We start from the raw sequence: 17468 nt of genomic DNA on the forward strand, positions 1-17468 counted from the left end.
TGTTCTACACACAGCAGACTGTTTGTTTCCGGGCGGATCTGCTATTAGTGGCAGTTTGGGAACCACATGCAACTGAAGGAAAACCCTTTTTTCCTTAAGCATAAGAGAGACTTTTCAAAAACTGGAACACTGACTAACATCCCATGTTCTGTTATCCCTTGTGTGAGCTGGGTAAAAGGAGAGAAGTGCTGGGGGGGGAGAGGGGGGGGAATTTGCTTTAATTTTGTTTTGTTATTTTCTCTTTACTTTTAATTCTATTAGTAATAAAACTCTTTCATTGTACTGCAACTGTTTAAGGTTTGTGCCTGCTTTGCTTTTCTCCTAATTCTTATCTCACAGAAGGAAAATAAGTAAGTAATGAATATTTTGAACCAAAACCACTACATTTAATTGGTGTTTCCGCCTGGTTTCGAACTCAACCCGCTACAATTAGTTATAATGAAAAATAATGAAATTGAGAACAATATAGAAATCATTAACAGGCCACTGTATGCATTCACAAGACATTTGTATTTTGAATGTCCTCTACTGTTCTGGTTCCTAATTCTCAAAAAGAAACAGCAGAACCCAAAGGGCATCGCAGTTCAGAAACAGGATGATACCATGAACTAGCATTCTGGAATGGCTTCTATAATATGTGGAACAACACTAGAACTGGCTAAGCTGAAATAAAAATAGATCAGGTTTGTGAGAAGTCTATGTAACAATCAGTAACAGAAGTCCATGATCCCCATGTCTATTATTATGAGAGAATCCAGCAAAACGAGTAGGTAGCAAATTGAAAAAGAGCTGCTCTATTGCCCTGTTACTTAATGTCATGGATGCAAAAAGCTCACAATGGCTCAAAAAGAACCCGAGGTCTCCTTCCACGAATTTAGCCATCTGCAGCCATTAAATACAGAGTCACCAGCTCCAGAAACCTCTGAGTCACAAACTGCTGGAGGCTGGATATATTCAAAAAGAGCATCACTCCATGATTTGCCATGTCTGTACCCTCCCTTATGCCTCCTCCACTGAACCTCACCCCAAACTGAGGTGCTGAATTAAACGGCTCCTTGATCCAACTTGGTAGTGCTATTCTTAAGCAGTATTTTTGTCAACACTTCAAGATATTATTTCATACTTGATTTGGATTCTCCCACCAATGTCTTTATGGAGAGGGCAAAAAATGTATTTAAATAATACATATTGAGACAGCAGTTTCACACAGAAAGTGTACTTAATTCAGCCACTTTTACATACAAGAACAGGAAGTCTGGTATGGAAAGCCTGAACAAATACTCCGGCAATTTCTGCAATTAATTTTGTAGCCACTCTGAAAATACTCAAAGCTTCTAATTTCCCCTCAAACCAGTATATTGCTGTATGCTTTTTGGTGCTTCTTAAAGAACAAGTAGTTCTTTAAGACACTTTTCCAATGAGGCATTAAGAAAAAACAATTTAAAGTTCTGAAGTAACAATTACTGCTGCACATCATGAACTGCTTAGCACTAACAAGTTCCCAAGGCTTAGCTAAACTTAATCCTTTAGTAAGGGCTAATGCAAAACAGTAGCTCAGAAACTCTTCCAAAAAGGGTAAGAAGTTATTTCTCTTGCTCCTGAAGGGATCAGCAAGAAGAGATTTTTAGGACTGCTCCTTCTCCTTTGGGATCCTGGTGGCATCAGCCAGATAGCCTGTGTTATCACTTGCCTGAAGACAGGATCTGATTTGACAGAACAGTCCATTAAAAAGGAAAACATAATTGAGTTCATTTTACCCTACAGCTACAGATCCTGACTCCTGTGGTAGCTTAGCTGCACATTTTGTGACACGTACAGTAACTGTACTTTACCAGGAATTCCTAGCAACTGATAATAAGAAACAATCAAGTCCTTCCCCTGAAAACACATACTTATTTGTTTTTCTTTTTATTTTTGAAATTAAGACAAAACAAGCAATCTCTGGATCTGGCTGTACCATCTGCAACAGGATAATATAACATTTGATGAACTCCTTTCTCCAATCTTACAAAGGGAGCTTGTTGCTTTGTGCTGGCTTCTACTGACAGATGCAAACATCAGAGCAATATCATCACCTTCAGTGTCCCCAGCTTCCCATACTTAGTTACCACAGACACATACAAATTAGATGATCATCCTCAGATTGCTTCTGTTCTCCCCTTACTGGGTTTTTAAATCTTTGTCTGTATGTAGATATTGGATACAATGGAGCTGGCCAGAAGAGTTTTGTGAAGATGAAATGGCAACATAAACACATGACAAGGACCAGTGGAATTTCTCCAGCAATTTGCAGTTGCCCCCCATGTAGCTACTGCAAGGTCATTATAGGCCATATCCTGCAGAGAGAGAGAGTAAAAACCTGCCAAGTTTCTGTTATAATACTAGAAGAGAACTGCAAGAAAAGTGGATAGGAAGCTATATGGAAGGTATAGTTTTTGGATCATGTACATATATTACACAGCTGGAAACCTTACACTAGCAAGTAGAGCAGTGCGTGGACTTCCAGGTTTGTTCTGGACACAGTGCTGCTGCTTTTGTGAGCTACTGCACCCGTGCTGGGAAGCCAGGCCAGGAAACCCAGCCAAAAGGGCGAACTGCCACTTGTAGGCCCATCCCAGCTTCTGCAGAATGAGCTCCGATGTGCCAGGATCACATACTGGGCTGCTCCCAGGGTCAGAGAGCACAGACCTACCCTGGGACCGACGGCATGAGAGCTGCACATGTGTGTACTCTCTGTTTCCTGTACAGAAACTATGGATTCTCTAGGGATCAGACTCAGATTAATATATGAAATAAACCTCTGCCTTTCTCCTCCAAACAGGATTGCTTCACTTCTAACACAAGCAATGAGGAAGAAAATTTCATTCCTCACTGGTACGGAAAACAGTGACTTGAAAAGCAGTCAGGACAAAATCCAGTCCCAGAGCACCCTGGCACGTGAGCAGCTACCAGAGCCCACGGGTCTGGCGTCGATTCAAACCCCCAACATAGGATATCCACCACCCATAACACAGACCATTCAGGAGTGCAGTGCTTTGGCAGTAAAGTTGCTAAACCAAGCCTTATCATGAGAGGCCTGGATTTTAAAGTGAACTTCTCAGTTGAAGAGATACTGGGGTTTAGGAAAGAAGGGAGAAAAGCAGGAGGGAAGGAGGAAAAGAGCCACAGGTTGTCCCATTTTATCTCCTTTACGCTGGGAAATGAAAGCATTACAGCTGTTTCCCAGAGGCCTGGAAAAGCTGGTGGTTATCAACAGAAATCTAACGTCAGAGCTGGGCAGATCACATTTATTCCCAGCTGAAAGCTAACTCACAGATAAAGTTTTAAATAGCCTTCATTTCTGTTAACAAAAAATGCCCAAACAAGAAGAACACCCAACAGCAGAGCACTGGAACATTTGTTACACGATATGCCTCTCACCTCAGTGCAATAGTAATCTGCTGTGTCCATCAGACAGATATAATTACCCTACACAAAAGGCAGTATTCAAACCATGGTGGTTTTTGCTAAATCAAAAGAGTAAGAGGTTGAACAACAAGAAATTGAGAGAGAAACCAGATGAAAAATAAAGCCAGACAAACAGGTTCTACATTAACATGTAACCTACAATAAACAGGTATCTGAGTGCAAAATTAATCAGTTTTTACTCCAAGGGTATTCACCTAATTTTCACTTTGCAGCCACAATCAGTTATATAAAACCACAGTATGATGCACTAACATTAAGGCTTTGGATGCTGGCCATGAAATAACAGCTAGAGTCTGAAACCAAAGAACACTGATAACTAAGCTATTACAGTTATTATCACAGAAAATGCATGTATGTCACAAGCCTGACAAGTACATGTGGACAAACATTTGAACAATCTCCTTCACATGTTCCCTCATATCTGGTTTTCCTTATTTTAAACCTGCACAGTTGCAAACCCTCCCTATGAGAGAAAGAAAAGCCCCAGTTTTTTACAACCAAGGAGTTATATCATAAAATAACATCTTGCGACCTTTAAATGCTTTTCCTTTTGACCTTTGAGCTTTGAAGTGCACTATGATAGGAAATAAAGAAGCCAGAAGCATGACCCTCTGTTTCAAATTCTCTGAAAAGAACAGGGCTGCAATATTGCAAGGTCTGAGATCAAGCAGGTGGTTGCCTTGATTCAGCAGTTTGGTAGCTCAGGGGTTTGGCACAGGAGCAAAAAAACCCTATCACTCACCAGCCACCAAGTCCCAACCACTCTGGGAAACAGCATTGTCAAGGTTTTCTCCTAATGATTTCTGCCCAAAAGACAACTCAAAGAAGCCAGATGAACCTTTCTTTTCATTTTAAATGAACTGCATACCAGGAAAAATTAAAGGCCACTCTTAATGGACAACCAGTGTAAAAGGCTTCAGAATAAACTGCATAGGTGGACATATTAAATATCACCTCCTCTTTCTAAAAAAAAAACAACTAACAAATCCACACAAATATGCTCCAGTTGTCAACGCTATTGAACATACCACCTTTTAGTCCAATATAGCCTCATTAACAATGAGCTGGACAAAGAATGACTCAAGCTATTGACTGCCCATACCTTTTACCTCTGAGTAATGATTCAGAAAAGTCTGAACCAGTTAGTGTTAAAACATTCTCCTTAAGAAAATTAAGGAAAACAAACTCTTTAACAACATTCTTGAAAACATCAGTATTGATAATTTTAGGATGAATTATACAGTCAAAGCATAAACAAATGATAAATATTTCTGATACCTAGAAACACATTTAACACAGTTCTGTGAACTCATTTATTATTTAGTTTTATTGAAAAGAACGGTAAATAAAATCAGCAATACAGCAGCTGTGTTTCCTCTCTGTATGTGTGACCTTGGGAGAAAGTAAGAATCAACAGTGCTGTGTTAATGGTAGGACTTAATGATCTTAGAGGTATTTTTCAACCCCCGATTCCATGATTAACTGCAGTTGACAGAAAACTGTAACATTCATTCTGTGTTTAAGGTGTGCAAACCCAGGACCTTTTAACAAGCCAAAGCATTCATTAACATTTACCATTGTTATACAACACCATTCTCAATTATTAACTGAGAAACTTAATATACATTGAAGTATCCCTGCTATGTAGGGTTTTTCCTCTGAGATAAAATTACTGCAAACCACATTCCTTTAAATGGAATCTAGCAACAAAAGCGAAATAAACGGGGAAAAGGGCTCCCAGCAGCATTCTTATTTACAACTTGGTAAGGCAAATTGAAAAAAGCAAAATATCCATTTCTGCCCATGTTTAAAAGAAGCAAAAAACAAATGAGCTTGACGACAAAATTAATGACACCAAATACAAGATCTAGATATTTTCAATAAAAACAAGCCACTAAGTTATAGCAAGCAAAACCAGCTCTTTTCAGATGACAAATATGCAGAGGGACTACATTCCAATTGCCAAAATCTGATGGCAAAGAGCCCAGCTGATCAGCCAACTGACTGCTGAGTACATTGTTCTTTAATGCAGAACCAGGAAAATTGCTACATGTCTCGAAGTTTCTGTTTCATACAACACATCCTTCCACATGCCCTGATTTGCTCTGGAGACTTATTTTACTGATACAGAAACAGAATTTATTGGCTATTCCTATCCTAGGGAAGAAACAGGGACCAGAACTAGAGTGCATTCTGTCCTTTACTAAGACAAAGAGAGTCACAGAAAATGACTCCCCATTCATGGGATGCACCTCCTAAATGCCTGAAGATGAGCATATGAACACTGAAATTCCAGTATGATTAACAAACTTAACAAAGGAGAGAATACATTAAAAAAGTACTACCTTCTTTTCAGTGGTGCTTGAAGTCTTTGATACTAACGCTGTTTCAACAAGACCCTGCTCAAGTAAGGAGTCATATTTTATGCTTCTTTTTCTGCTTCTCCTCTCCTTGTTTGCTGGCTTTTGTTCATTTTCCTCCGACTGGGACACATCAGCACCATTGTCTCCACAAATGGAGGATTCAAAAAGAGGCTTCCCATTCATGTAGGTTTTAGTGATTTTCAGCTTTATTTCTGGAGAGCCATTCTTGATAGGAGTAGTGTTAGCGGGTGTTCCAACTCCCTTTATTTCCTGGGGTTCAAAGCGCAGCTTGGCATCTTGGGCCCCGGACTCGCCATTAAACACCCGAGAGGTCAGATCTTTCAATTTATCAGCTGGAATAAATGGAAGAGTCTCATGGCCATTATATTTTTGCATGACACCTTCCTGTAGAGTGGCAGAAAGTTGTGCTTTGCCCAAGTAGACGGAACATTCACGATTCACTTCACAATTCTGAGGTTTCCCATTGGTATTTCCAAGGATCTCTGGTACCTGCTTCATTTTGATGTAGTTAATTTTTTGAGTTAACAGTTGAGAACTTCTTTTGATGCTAAAGTCCATTCAGCCCAGATGTTTCCAGTCTTACACTGCTATATTAAGACAAAAAGAAAATATTTTTAATAAGAAATGTCAAAAGTATTCCGATAGACGTCAGCACTAATATAAAAACTTAATGTACTTCATTCAAGTTTTACTAAAAAAAGCTTTGTTTACAATCTTCACAACCAAAATGCCTCAGTGTCTGTTAATATGCATTACAAAAAAGTCCAAGAAAAACATATCTATGAATCATCAATTTTATTGAATCAAAAGCAGAAAGCAAAATCACAGCTTTCATTTTAACCATCTGTTAACCATCTACAGCATGAGTCTTGCCCACAATTACACAAAGGTACTACACTATTTAAAACAAGTGAGAGTTAGACCTAGAATAATATCATTAATAACAAACCAGATGAGTTTATTTCCAAGAGGTTGTGCCAGCATAGAAACCTCAGGGGCTGTGCTCCTGTAGCACCTACACCATGGACAGCAGCATCACAAGCTTCCCTTCCTCACTCTACAGACATTCAATCTTCCATCATAAAACACCTCCTGCAGAAGCACTACAGCTCAGACAATCTCCAGACATATCCCAAAGCATTCTGGCTGTAAGAACGAATAAAGGGCAAGCCTTTTGGGCCAGGAACACCAGCCCAACTGGGAAACAGCTAATCCTTCAGGCCAGTGACCATACTGGCCAAAATTTAAATGATCAAAGCAACTGCTGTAATTTCAGATTTTTCATGATAACAGTATCATCTAACACCTACTTCTCATACAGACATCTGCAAACATGCAGCAAGCTAAAACTGCACAACTTGCTGCCCTAGATAGGTTCTCCAAGGGTTCTAAAAGCTAACCCTGCCTTTTTCTACATTATGTCATTGTAGCACACAAATCAATCTGGCAGAATGATTCCTTTGTGCTCCTAGACCAGACAAGATTATTTCAGTTTTTAAAATTCACATGCACAGATTCTTCATACTACCAGGTCCAGTATATACATGATATAGAAAAATACACCATCATAAATATTATGAAAGCTCATCACAATCATCACTATATCCATGCTCAAGGTAACCAATTTCATATATGATTAAGTCCAAGCATTGTCACATCGAATCAACATTTCATCCAATCTAGTCTCATGTGCTTCCAAAAAAGTGCAGTAAAACACATGACAAATATCTATTGAATTGTCAGTTGCTATGGAAGAAATCACTTCTGAATCGCACCACCTTGTTTATTAATGCACATGGTTATGATGCTTACAACTGGCATATTCCTCCAACTTGCATTTTTGATACCTCTACATCAGGAATAGCAATGTAAACATGTTCATAACTGAGCACTGCTGAAGCCTGGCCAAACTTCTTAAGGATGTCAAGCCTGAATTCAAAGCAACTGACAAACATGAAACCTTTTTAATTACAAAGATGCAGAAAAAAAAATTAAAAATCATAACTCCATCACTCCTTAGCAAATGTTCCCATATCCCTAACATGCTGCTCTAAAATATCTACAAGATAAAGGGTATCTATCCACACAAGCTATATAGCCTCATTTGAGAGATGAAAACCATTCTTGTTCCAGGCACAAACAGCAGGCTGAAAATCTGGCATTAAACAAGGTAAGAAGAGCAAGTGTACCTGAACTCCAAGTGAATCTGCAAGAGAAATGGTTCTAATCTTTCTTTAGTCAGATGAAATTTGAATTACCAATAAAATCTCTCATAAAATGAGTAGGAAGCAGCCAACTACGTCAACTCTTAAGAGGAATCAGAGATAAAAGGCAACGCAAAACTCTACTAGAACAGAATAAATGACTAAACCAAAAGAGAATTCATGTCCTTTCACAACATCTTCTCTGAAAACATGGACATGAGGCAAACTCTCAACCCAATTAATAATATGACAGTGTTTCAAGCTGTGATTCAGCAGATTTAACTGAAATCGTATTTTGCCTAAGGAACAAATAGTAACAAATTCTATAAATCTCTAGGCAAAAGGCAAACCCACTGGGAAACATTACACTTACAGTTACGGAGTGCAAATCTCCTTAAAAAAAAAAAACCTAAACAAAACAAAACCAAACCAAACAACCAAAACACCGAACTGTTGCTAAATCTGTACTTCCTTCCCAGGGATTCTTACCAGAGTAAAGCAGAGATTTGCTTTGGGCATGTAAATTCCGAATTCCGTCCGTCTGAGGCAGCAGAGCGGCTTCGCGCGGCCGCAGCGCCCCCCAGTGGGTGCCGGGCTCGGCGCGGCTCACCCCGGCCGAGGAACAGTTTTTAGGATGGCTCCATTAACTGCTTATCAGGGTATGGATTTCTGCATCGGGCCACCTGCGTTTTGTCATCCAGAATTTCTTTTGTGCTGCTTAATAATAATTCTTACTCTCATCACATACTTCTTTAAGCTACAAAGCCATCAAGCTTGAGGCACACCTCCAAAAAAGCAGTAAATAATCCAGTTAGACTGTATTACTGGTGCAGTCAATCTCAGGACACTGGATGAATTAAAATAGATATCTTAGGATTTCAAAACATAAAAATCGCCACAGTCACAGAATAACTTAGGCTGGAAGGGATTTCCTCAGATCATCTATTCCAACTCCTTGTTTAAGCCAGATCAAACTGTTCAAGGCCTTGTCTGAAAAATGACCAGTAGGTAACTATGTGAAATGCTACGGCTTAAAGAAATCAAGTAATTCTCTTCCTAGCTAATAAACCTAACAGTACTCACGCCATATCACAAATGAAAAAAAAAAAAAGAAGACCAATAAAGCCATGCAGTGAAAGACCCTGAACTTCTAGGAGTTACCTTGATTTGCCTAATCCATCTGAAGATACATAGATTTCAAGAACTTCAGTGAGTGAAGGTTCAGTTAATGATTCTCACTAATAGAGGTCACTAAAAACAGCCGAAAGCACTGAAAAAGGCTCCTCAAATCACTGGAGCCTAGAGACAACAAATCCAGGAGTAATACTGGTAAAAGGAAGTTAACATACCCAGGACAACAGTAAATGGGAAAATGAAGCCGAAGGCAGTAATTTGAGACTGTAAGATATCACAGCCAGCAGATACAGATTATAAAACATGGAAAATGGACCACGTTTGTACAAAGATTTAATAGAACCAAGTGAGTAGAGGCTTAAAGTAAGAGGCAGAATAATGGGCTATGACAGCAGATGTGAGTACCTTTAAGAAAATATAATCCCACCGAGGAGATGAGACATGTAGACAGTAATTTACAGGTTAATCATCATCTCTAGAACAATCAGTGGGATGGAAATTATTGATATACATCTTAATCTTCCTTGCAATAAATAAGCTACATTGTGGGGTCTGGTTAAATGAAAGTTAGCAAATCTACACAGGGGAATAACAAAGGGTTTCAGGAAAGAAGATCAAAATTAAAGCCAAGTACATTTTGCACCACCTTTACTATAGAAAACTTCATGGTAACACCATAAGGAAGAAAAAGGACCAGGCCCTTTATGAGAAGAGGGCAACAGAACAGAAAAGAAGGGGTGAGGAGAAAATAACCATCAACAGATAACCAAGCAGTGCTGCTGTGAGTTTGGAATTAATGCAAGGAGATCTAGAAGACAAGACGTGAAAGAATGAAATAAGATAGATCACAGACAAGATCTGGTTGATTCAAGTTGTAAGAGTAAGGTCCTGAAGCAGCTGAGCATACAATTAGATTTGGTAGCTAAATTCAAGTGCTCTCATGCTGGACCACCATATCACACAGAAGCAAAAGCAATCCCTTATCTTTTTCTAGATGACTCTGTATCTATTGAAAAGGAAAATGGGGGGAGGGCAGGGAAAGGAAGGGGACAAAAGCACCACACGCTAGTAGCGGCTAATGAGCTTAAGCCAGTGTCGTCCCATATTGAATGTCTGGTGACCCAACAAGTACCATTTTGATTAACAAAGGGGAAAAAACCATTATAACCAGGAGTCTGCTGAATAAACATGGTATTTTGGCTTGTGAACAAACAGTTTTCAGTATGCAAAAGAAGATTTCTTATCAGACGAAGGTCTCTAGAATTTTTAATCATATAATGACAACTGGACAATCCTTGCAGTGGCTTTGTACACATTTTCAAACTAAAAGAACAGGTTCTATATAAGGCAAACTATCTTGCAGACATTTTAAATCACGTATTAATTACTTGAAAGTTCTTCATCTGACAGGAATCATGAGCCAAATACAGTTACTGTGCATGTCAGATTCCTCCTTCACTGTCCAGGCCACTATCATTTATGTGATATTTATTAGTCATTTCTTCCACATCTGCTGTAATTTCAGGGATGCTTTTCTGGTGTGTCAGAAATAATGGAGTACTCCATTCCTTCCAATTCTGCCAAAGGGAGTGAACTCAGTAAGTAACCATCAACAAGCATCTCTATTAAATACCACTTTTGTTTTGTCTATGGGTTTTCTTACTCTGGTGAATTACTCGCGGCAGGCACAGGGAGGTGGGGGAAAGAAGGGGAGGAAGACACACCTCAACACAAATTCACACTAAGACAACTTTATCCACAAAAGCTATTTTTATTACCTACAAATCAGGCTTTCAGCCGGCACTAAAAAGCTAATAGATGGCTGCTGCTTTTTTGTGTTAAGATTGCTTTCTGATAAGTGCTCTTTATTGCCTCATCAATTTTAAGACAAAAGGTTATTCCTATTTTCAGATCAGAATGAGAGAAAATACTTAAAGAGATTAAGAAGGTTACAACACATTTTTGCTAATACATTTGAAAACTTGAGGATGCTTACTCAGATTATCTTGTATAAAACCCCTAAAATATCAAATAGGAGTTGATATTTACAGTCGTGTAGTACACTGTAACTGTTCTTCACCATATTAAAACAGTGAAAAATTACTGCAGGATATAAACAGAATCTTATTTTAGAAGAAAACACAACTAAAAATTGCATTGCAAGTTTGCCAAAAGTTGTCACAAACCAGTTCTATCCAGAAAATTCAAAAGCATTATCTCTTTACTGTAGTAGCTGAGATAGAACTGAAAATAAATACACCAAACCTTTCTAAAAATTTACCATGAGTCTTAGGAAAGTAAAACGAAAGCATTCGTCCAAAGGAGATGATTTTTAATGTAAAAGCACCTGAAGTAAAGACTTCATTAATCTTGCAGTAAATATAACAAGATAAAGCACATTTTCAAAACTCTGTGAAAAAATTTAGTGTACTTACAGTTGCACTTACTACCCAGTATTACCTGCCACCAAATATTTTTCTTGGGGGAAAAAAAAGTATCCATCTTTTTTGGATTTGTTTTGTTTCCCTCGATGAATAAAATTTCAAAACTTTAATGTCACAGCCTATTTTCATGAACCTAAACAAGTACTTACTGCCTTCTTATCAAGACAATAGGCAATACCAACTTGTACACTTAAGAACTGTAGAATGGAAAGTCATTTCTTCCCTTTAAATGCCACTCGCTACAGCAGAAAGCAAGCTTACAAAATGGATGGACCTGACTTCTTGCTCTTCCTCAGGAAAAGCTTTTGCAACCAACCCTTTTCTGAGGACAAGGCTACAAGATTCTGTAAGAGAATTCCTCCCCATCAGTTCCTTCTCTTTAAAATCGAAGAAATATTTTTTTCCACTGCTGCAGGAATTTAATGTTGTCAGTTCCACTCCTGCTGCTGGAGGTGGGTGAAGCAATGAGATGGATTTGAGTAAAATCAAATTCTTCTAAGATGTCGTAATTCTGTCTGAAGAGAAACTGCAGATACCAGTGTGGTGGGACCACAGATGAAATAGAAAAGAATGGCTTCTCCTCTGCACATAAGCAGGGAGGAACACTGGTGCGTAAAATGGTAGGAACTAATGGATATACCAACAATATTTAATAAGTACTAAAAGGCAGCCCCCAAACCTGAGACTTTTCTGTGTCCTGGAGAGCTCCAAAGGGAATGATCCCTTCTCTAGCAAAATAGGACTCACCAATTCAGTACTTCCTCAGTTTAGGTCTTTGCTCACCAATGAAATGATGTCTCTCTCTGTCTTTCAGGTGGGCCAGAGTTGTGCAGCTGGCATCTATGTAGCTTGGGAACAAAGAACCAAACACAATCTCAAACAGCTCAGCACTATGACGCAGAGTTCCTTATTTATACTGCTTTTTCACCTGTCTAACACTAGTTTAATTTCCCACACCTTTTTTAATCCCACCGCCTTTTTTCGTCAGCATCCTACCTCTACTCCTTGCACCACACTTTCAGGATCTGGATCCTCTCGCTTACATAATATTCACTGCAGCAGATAAACACACTATAATCTGTTTCCTCTTCACTGTGGCCATTGATTCTGCTCTTATTCCCGTATGTAGTTGTGGCAGCACAACAACTGCCTGAAGCTTCACCATGAGAATCATGAAAATTTCTGATTGTGCAAATTCTGAGGGAATTCAAGGAAGGGAAGATCAAATCTGGGATGACACCACAAAATGTTATAAGTAACAAATCAAACTGCAGCGTTAACAAAATGCTATCTGCTACACCTCTACAGAAGTCGTTTCCCAGATCTGACTAGACAGCAACTAACTTTAATCCAGAGGCTACAATCATTTTGCCTAGACCCTGACAAGTCTGCTGTCTTTGTCTATCACAGCATTAAAACCTGTTCATCCAAGTGGGTGCATTTAAATGCCAGAAGCACACCTGGTGCACAGGAATCATTCTAAGAAGCAGCAGTGACACTGGTGATACATGAGGCTTTGCCAACACTATGAAGGCCCAGCTGTACATACACAGAGAGGACATAGTAATCCTAGAGCAGTATTTGGCCACATCTTCTGTTGCTTACAGAAGCAGCAACACATTGCACTGATAATGGACCTCTCTGATGTGGACAGGTAGTGTGTACAAACAGAAGATTTCTTTCACCCAGTACATTCAACTTCACATCCCATAGCATTAGGTAAAGATCTGGAGGGTAAAGTTTGCAGGTAATTAATTAAGACTCCACAGCACTACAGAATTTTACTTACAGATACACACCATTCACCAAAAACTGCACATATCCACATCTGAACAAGGTAACTGTCTGTAACATAATCCTGGCCATACTTTGCTAATTCTGATCTACTTCACACAGACCATAACCATTTACATGCAACTACATTAATAATTCTATCAATGTATTACCTTGAAGCAAAACACACACACAGAGGGAACTGGCAGATGTATGCCAGGAACACTCAAACAAGGCCTGAGACTTCAAACATTAGACACTCTTCAAACAAATCCAAATACTTGCTATAAAGTGGCCTTTCTCATTTGGACATTACTTGGAAGTATTTCCCTGTGCTGGAGCTTTACCATACTCCTGCCAAAATGCATTACCACCATTCTCAGGGTTCTTAATTCCTTTCGTATTTCTTTTGCTACATCTACATCAAAAATCTCTCAGAAAGTGATAAGTGTAACTGTTACAGGTGGAGGTCTGGAATTTGAGTTTTAAGTTTCTGTAGATATAGCGTACCTTACCCATTCCACTTGGAGACAGAAAGATAATACAATTCCCTGTCTAACAAACCAATTCCTTCTTGTCCACTTTCCAAAACTTCTGCATAGAGAGGTTTGCAGTGGGTATCTCTTGCAATTTTCTGCTTTCCTTTCAGCACAGTACCAGCTTTGTGCACTACTTCACTGTCTTATCAAATTTAGTTCTTTGGACAAATTCTGTTGTACATACTTCTCATGGGAAAATCTAGTTCTGAATGTAGAAGTAAGTAGTGTTGAGCAATTTTAGTTGCTCTCCTTACTTGCAGAGTTTCTGAAGGCTCAGCTATCACTACCATTTTGAGCCAAGCTTTCACCTGATGAATAGGTAGTGCACATGCACTTTCTACTACACATTTTAAGACTGGAACTTGTTTTTAGCACAACGGCTGAATTTCAGTCACATTCCACATTTAATCCCAGCATTTGTTTCTAGTTTGTTCAGGAGTGCTACTATAAAGCAGCTTCTGATAGTCTGCATTTTACACTCACAAAAAAATCACAACATTAATTTCATTCTGAAGTATTTGATTGAAAGTTGTTGGCAACCACTCCATATAGGGAAATGATCCATATTCATATATCTTTCACCCTACACTGCTCTACAAGGTTCATACTTTGGCTTAAATCCCTCTGGCTTTACTATCAGCCTAGAATCTAGGCATTCTTTACTACAGAGATAACTCCCCAGTTTAGATGTTTCTGAGAGCCAGTGCAGTCAGGATCTTTGCTCCGATGGCATCCCACCAAGGCTGGCAAGTTCCACAATTGATTTATCTGATACATGATCTTGGGAACCTCAGCTCCACAGACTAACCCATGCCACAGCAGGAACATTTATGCTTCTGCTTACTAGAATGAATAAGTATGTGAAATGGGTCCCAAACACCATGACAGAAGGCTGTATTACTGCATATTCTTTCTAATGCTTCTTTTATTCTTTAATCAGTAGCTTTTCAAAATATTTCAAATTACATTCAAATAATATTTCTAATGAGATCTTCCCTAACCTCAGCCTTTTCTCTTGAAAATATTTTTGTCACAGAATATCTATCTTCTGCTCCTTGGTGTATCTCTTGTTTACTATGGCAGGACTCAAGAGAACAGAACAGAACTCACTTGTGTTATGTTTTTTGACTTTGGCAAAGAAAACATGGAATTCTGATCTTAGCCCTCAAGGCCAAATATGTTTGAAGATGATTTGTATACCCTCAGCTTGGCTCAGCTGGTTGCAGCATGGTGCTACTAACCCCTACGTTGTGGATTCATTCCCTATACAGGCCATTCACTTCAGTGCTGGACTCAATGGTCCTAGGGGGGTCTCTTCCAACTCAGAGCATTCTGTGATTCTGTATAAAACACATTTTTTTATGTGTATTTTAGCATGGATGTGAGATTCTAATGTTTTAGTATTTTGTACAAGGCACAAGCCAAAGAGGTTTCACAAAGGCAGTTAAATGGTCATCTTTGTCAGCCAACAGAACAAGACATCCATGTGCTCCTCCAAAGAGACACAGAAAACCAACAGTATCCTTCACAGACAGCAGAGGAAAAATCTTAAAGCTTCTATGAAAGTCAAGTTCAATAATACATCATGCTGCAGTTTTCCAGTCATTCACCACCTATGTATCCTTACCCCAAATAGGAATGTAAAATAGCTCCAATTTGTGCTGGGAAGCTGAATACCAAAGTTCAAAAGAAGATCAAATTGCTATCTTGCACCAAGATAAAAATAGGACAAGTTTAAAAGGATGGGAACAAAACTAGAAACAGAGCCATCACCTGTTGAGGAATCCTTGCAATTTAAAACATGCTTTAAGTCTCTTATATATTTTACTGGTGTCACAGTAAGTCAAATATGAGAACCTGCATCAGTGGTGCCCCAGGGCAAAGTCATTTTGCCCAACATATGAAAACTCTGAAGTACATTAGGTTAGTACTTCACTTTTCCATACTCACTAAGTGCAATTTGACTGCTGTTAAACATTCAAAAACATTTTCAAGCCCCTACTTTCCACATGTAGCTCATCACACCACGGTACCATAAGAACAACTTCTGTGCAATGGTATTATTTCTTAACATTAGCAAGGTTAGTAGAAACCTTGCTTTTGGTTCAACCATGATTCACAGGTATTTGTTCACTGCACACAAAATACAGTTTAAAAAATTCAGTTTATGGTATAATCTACTGTATTCTTTGGACAGAAGTTGCTTAATGAATGTACCAGAGTCCATAAATTACCTGGTGCTAAAGTTTAGAGTTACTTGTCAGGAAGGTTAATGCATAGTCCACCATGCATTACTTATCATCACAAGGCATTAATATATATTAGTATATATTCCTGCTCATCATGAACTTTGAGTATTTTTGTAGCTTGCTATTCAACCCAAAGGGCAGCAGAATAGAGTACGGTCTACATTCTCCTTCTACACCAAATTTGATAAAAACACTAAAAATAACAGCTGATGTATCATTTTAGTAATTTCTGTCAGTGTAAAATGACAGGAAAAAGGCAAATATATTTATACAGCTACCTCCAATGACTGCAGGTCATAGAGAAGCTAATTTGAAGGCACAATGAAAGGAGAATTTAGGTAGTTTCTCTCTTTTCCTTCAAAACTGTTCTCAGAATCAAAATCTTCCAAGTAACTAGTAACTGTATGAAATAGCTGACTGGCCCATTCAAACAACTACATAAATTTACAACCAGCAGGGTGACTACTGACACATCAACAAGGCTGTCCTTACCAGCCCCCTTTCTCCCAAGTGCTCCACAATTATGCACCAAAGGAAACTTGGACTCACATGTCAAGCTCTGATGAGAAATTATTTTCTCTCTTGACTTCATCACCTGACCACCTATCCTGGGGCCATGTTCCATCTCCACTTCTCATTTACACAACCAAGATTCCAGTACATCCTTGGTGAAGACATTTCTGAAAGCTACAGCCTAACTGGAAAGCGATGTTCCCTAGAAACACAGGACTTACCGATCCACTTAGATCCACTTGAGATGGGACTTTGGGCAACCTGGTCTCGTGAAAGGTGGCGGTGGGGGGGCGCGGAGCTAGATCATCTTTAAAGTCCTTTCAAACCCAAACCATTCTCTGATTCTATCATCTCCATTCTTCCTTCATCCAAAGACTAGATTTGGGAATTACAGCAGATCTATCACATCTACTCAACCGTAAGGCCATTTTAATTCTCTTTGCAGGAAAATAATGAAAGAGCTCAAATAGTATAGCCACAAACACAGCACTAAAACATGCAGTCACCACCATCCACTGCATTATTATCCCCACCCAAGTAGTTCTTTACTGATGCCTGATTACTGACTGCTAGGGAATCTGTTGTTTCCAGCAATACCACTTAGTGGATGCTTCTCACTGTGCAGCACACTGCTCCCGAGGTTTAATTTTTTTCTCCCAAAAAGGCCAGGCCCTTTACCTTGCTCTATACAGGAATTACTTGCTATTTTCATGCATTAAACCATCTTCTGTGCTTAAAACCTAAGAAATGTCGTGTCGTT

General features: G+C 38.9%; 1 protein-coding gene across 5 annotated transcripts in view; it reads right to left on the reverse strand.

The window, feature by feature from the left end:
• The window catches only part of WHSC1 (Wolf-Hirschhorn syndrome candidate 1), a 99505-nt gene that overhangs the window by 54274 nt on the left and 27763 nt on the right, over positions 1 to 17468 (reverse strand). For all 5 annotated transcript variants that reach the window (XM_017727743.1, XM_017727741.1, XM_017727742.1 and 2 more), the window contains one exon: positions 5814 to 6439. In XM_017727743.1, the coding sequence (XP_017583232.1) occupies positions 5814 to 6410 (597 nt within the window). In that variant the 5' untranslated portion in view covers positions 6411 to 6439. The remainder of the gene's footprint in view (positions 1 to 5813; positions 6440 to 17468) is intronic.

The sequence above is a fragment of the Corvus brachyrhynchos genome, unplaced genomic scaffold (assembly GCF_000691975.1).
Source record: "Corvus brachyrhynchos isolate BGI_N302 unplaced genomic scaffold, ASM69197v1 scaffold80, whole genome shotgun sequence".
Lineage (NCBI taxonomy): Eukaryota > Metazoa > Chordata > Aves > Passeriformes > Corvidae > Corvus > Corvus brachyrhynchos.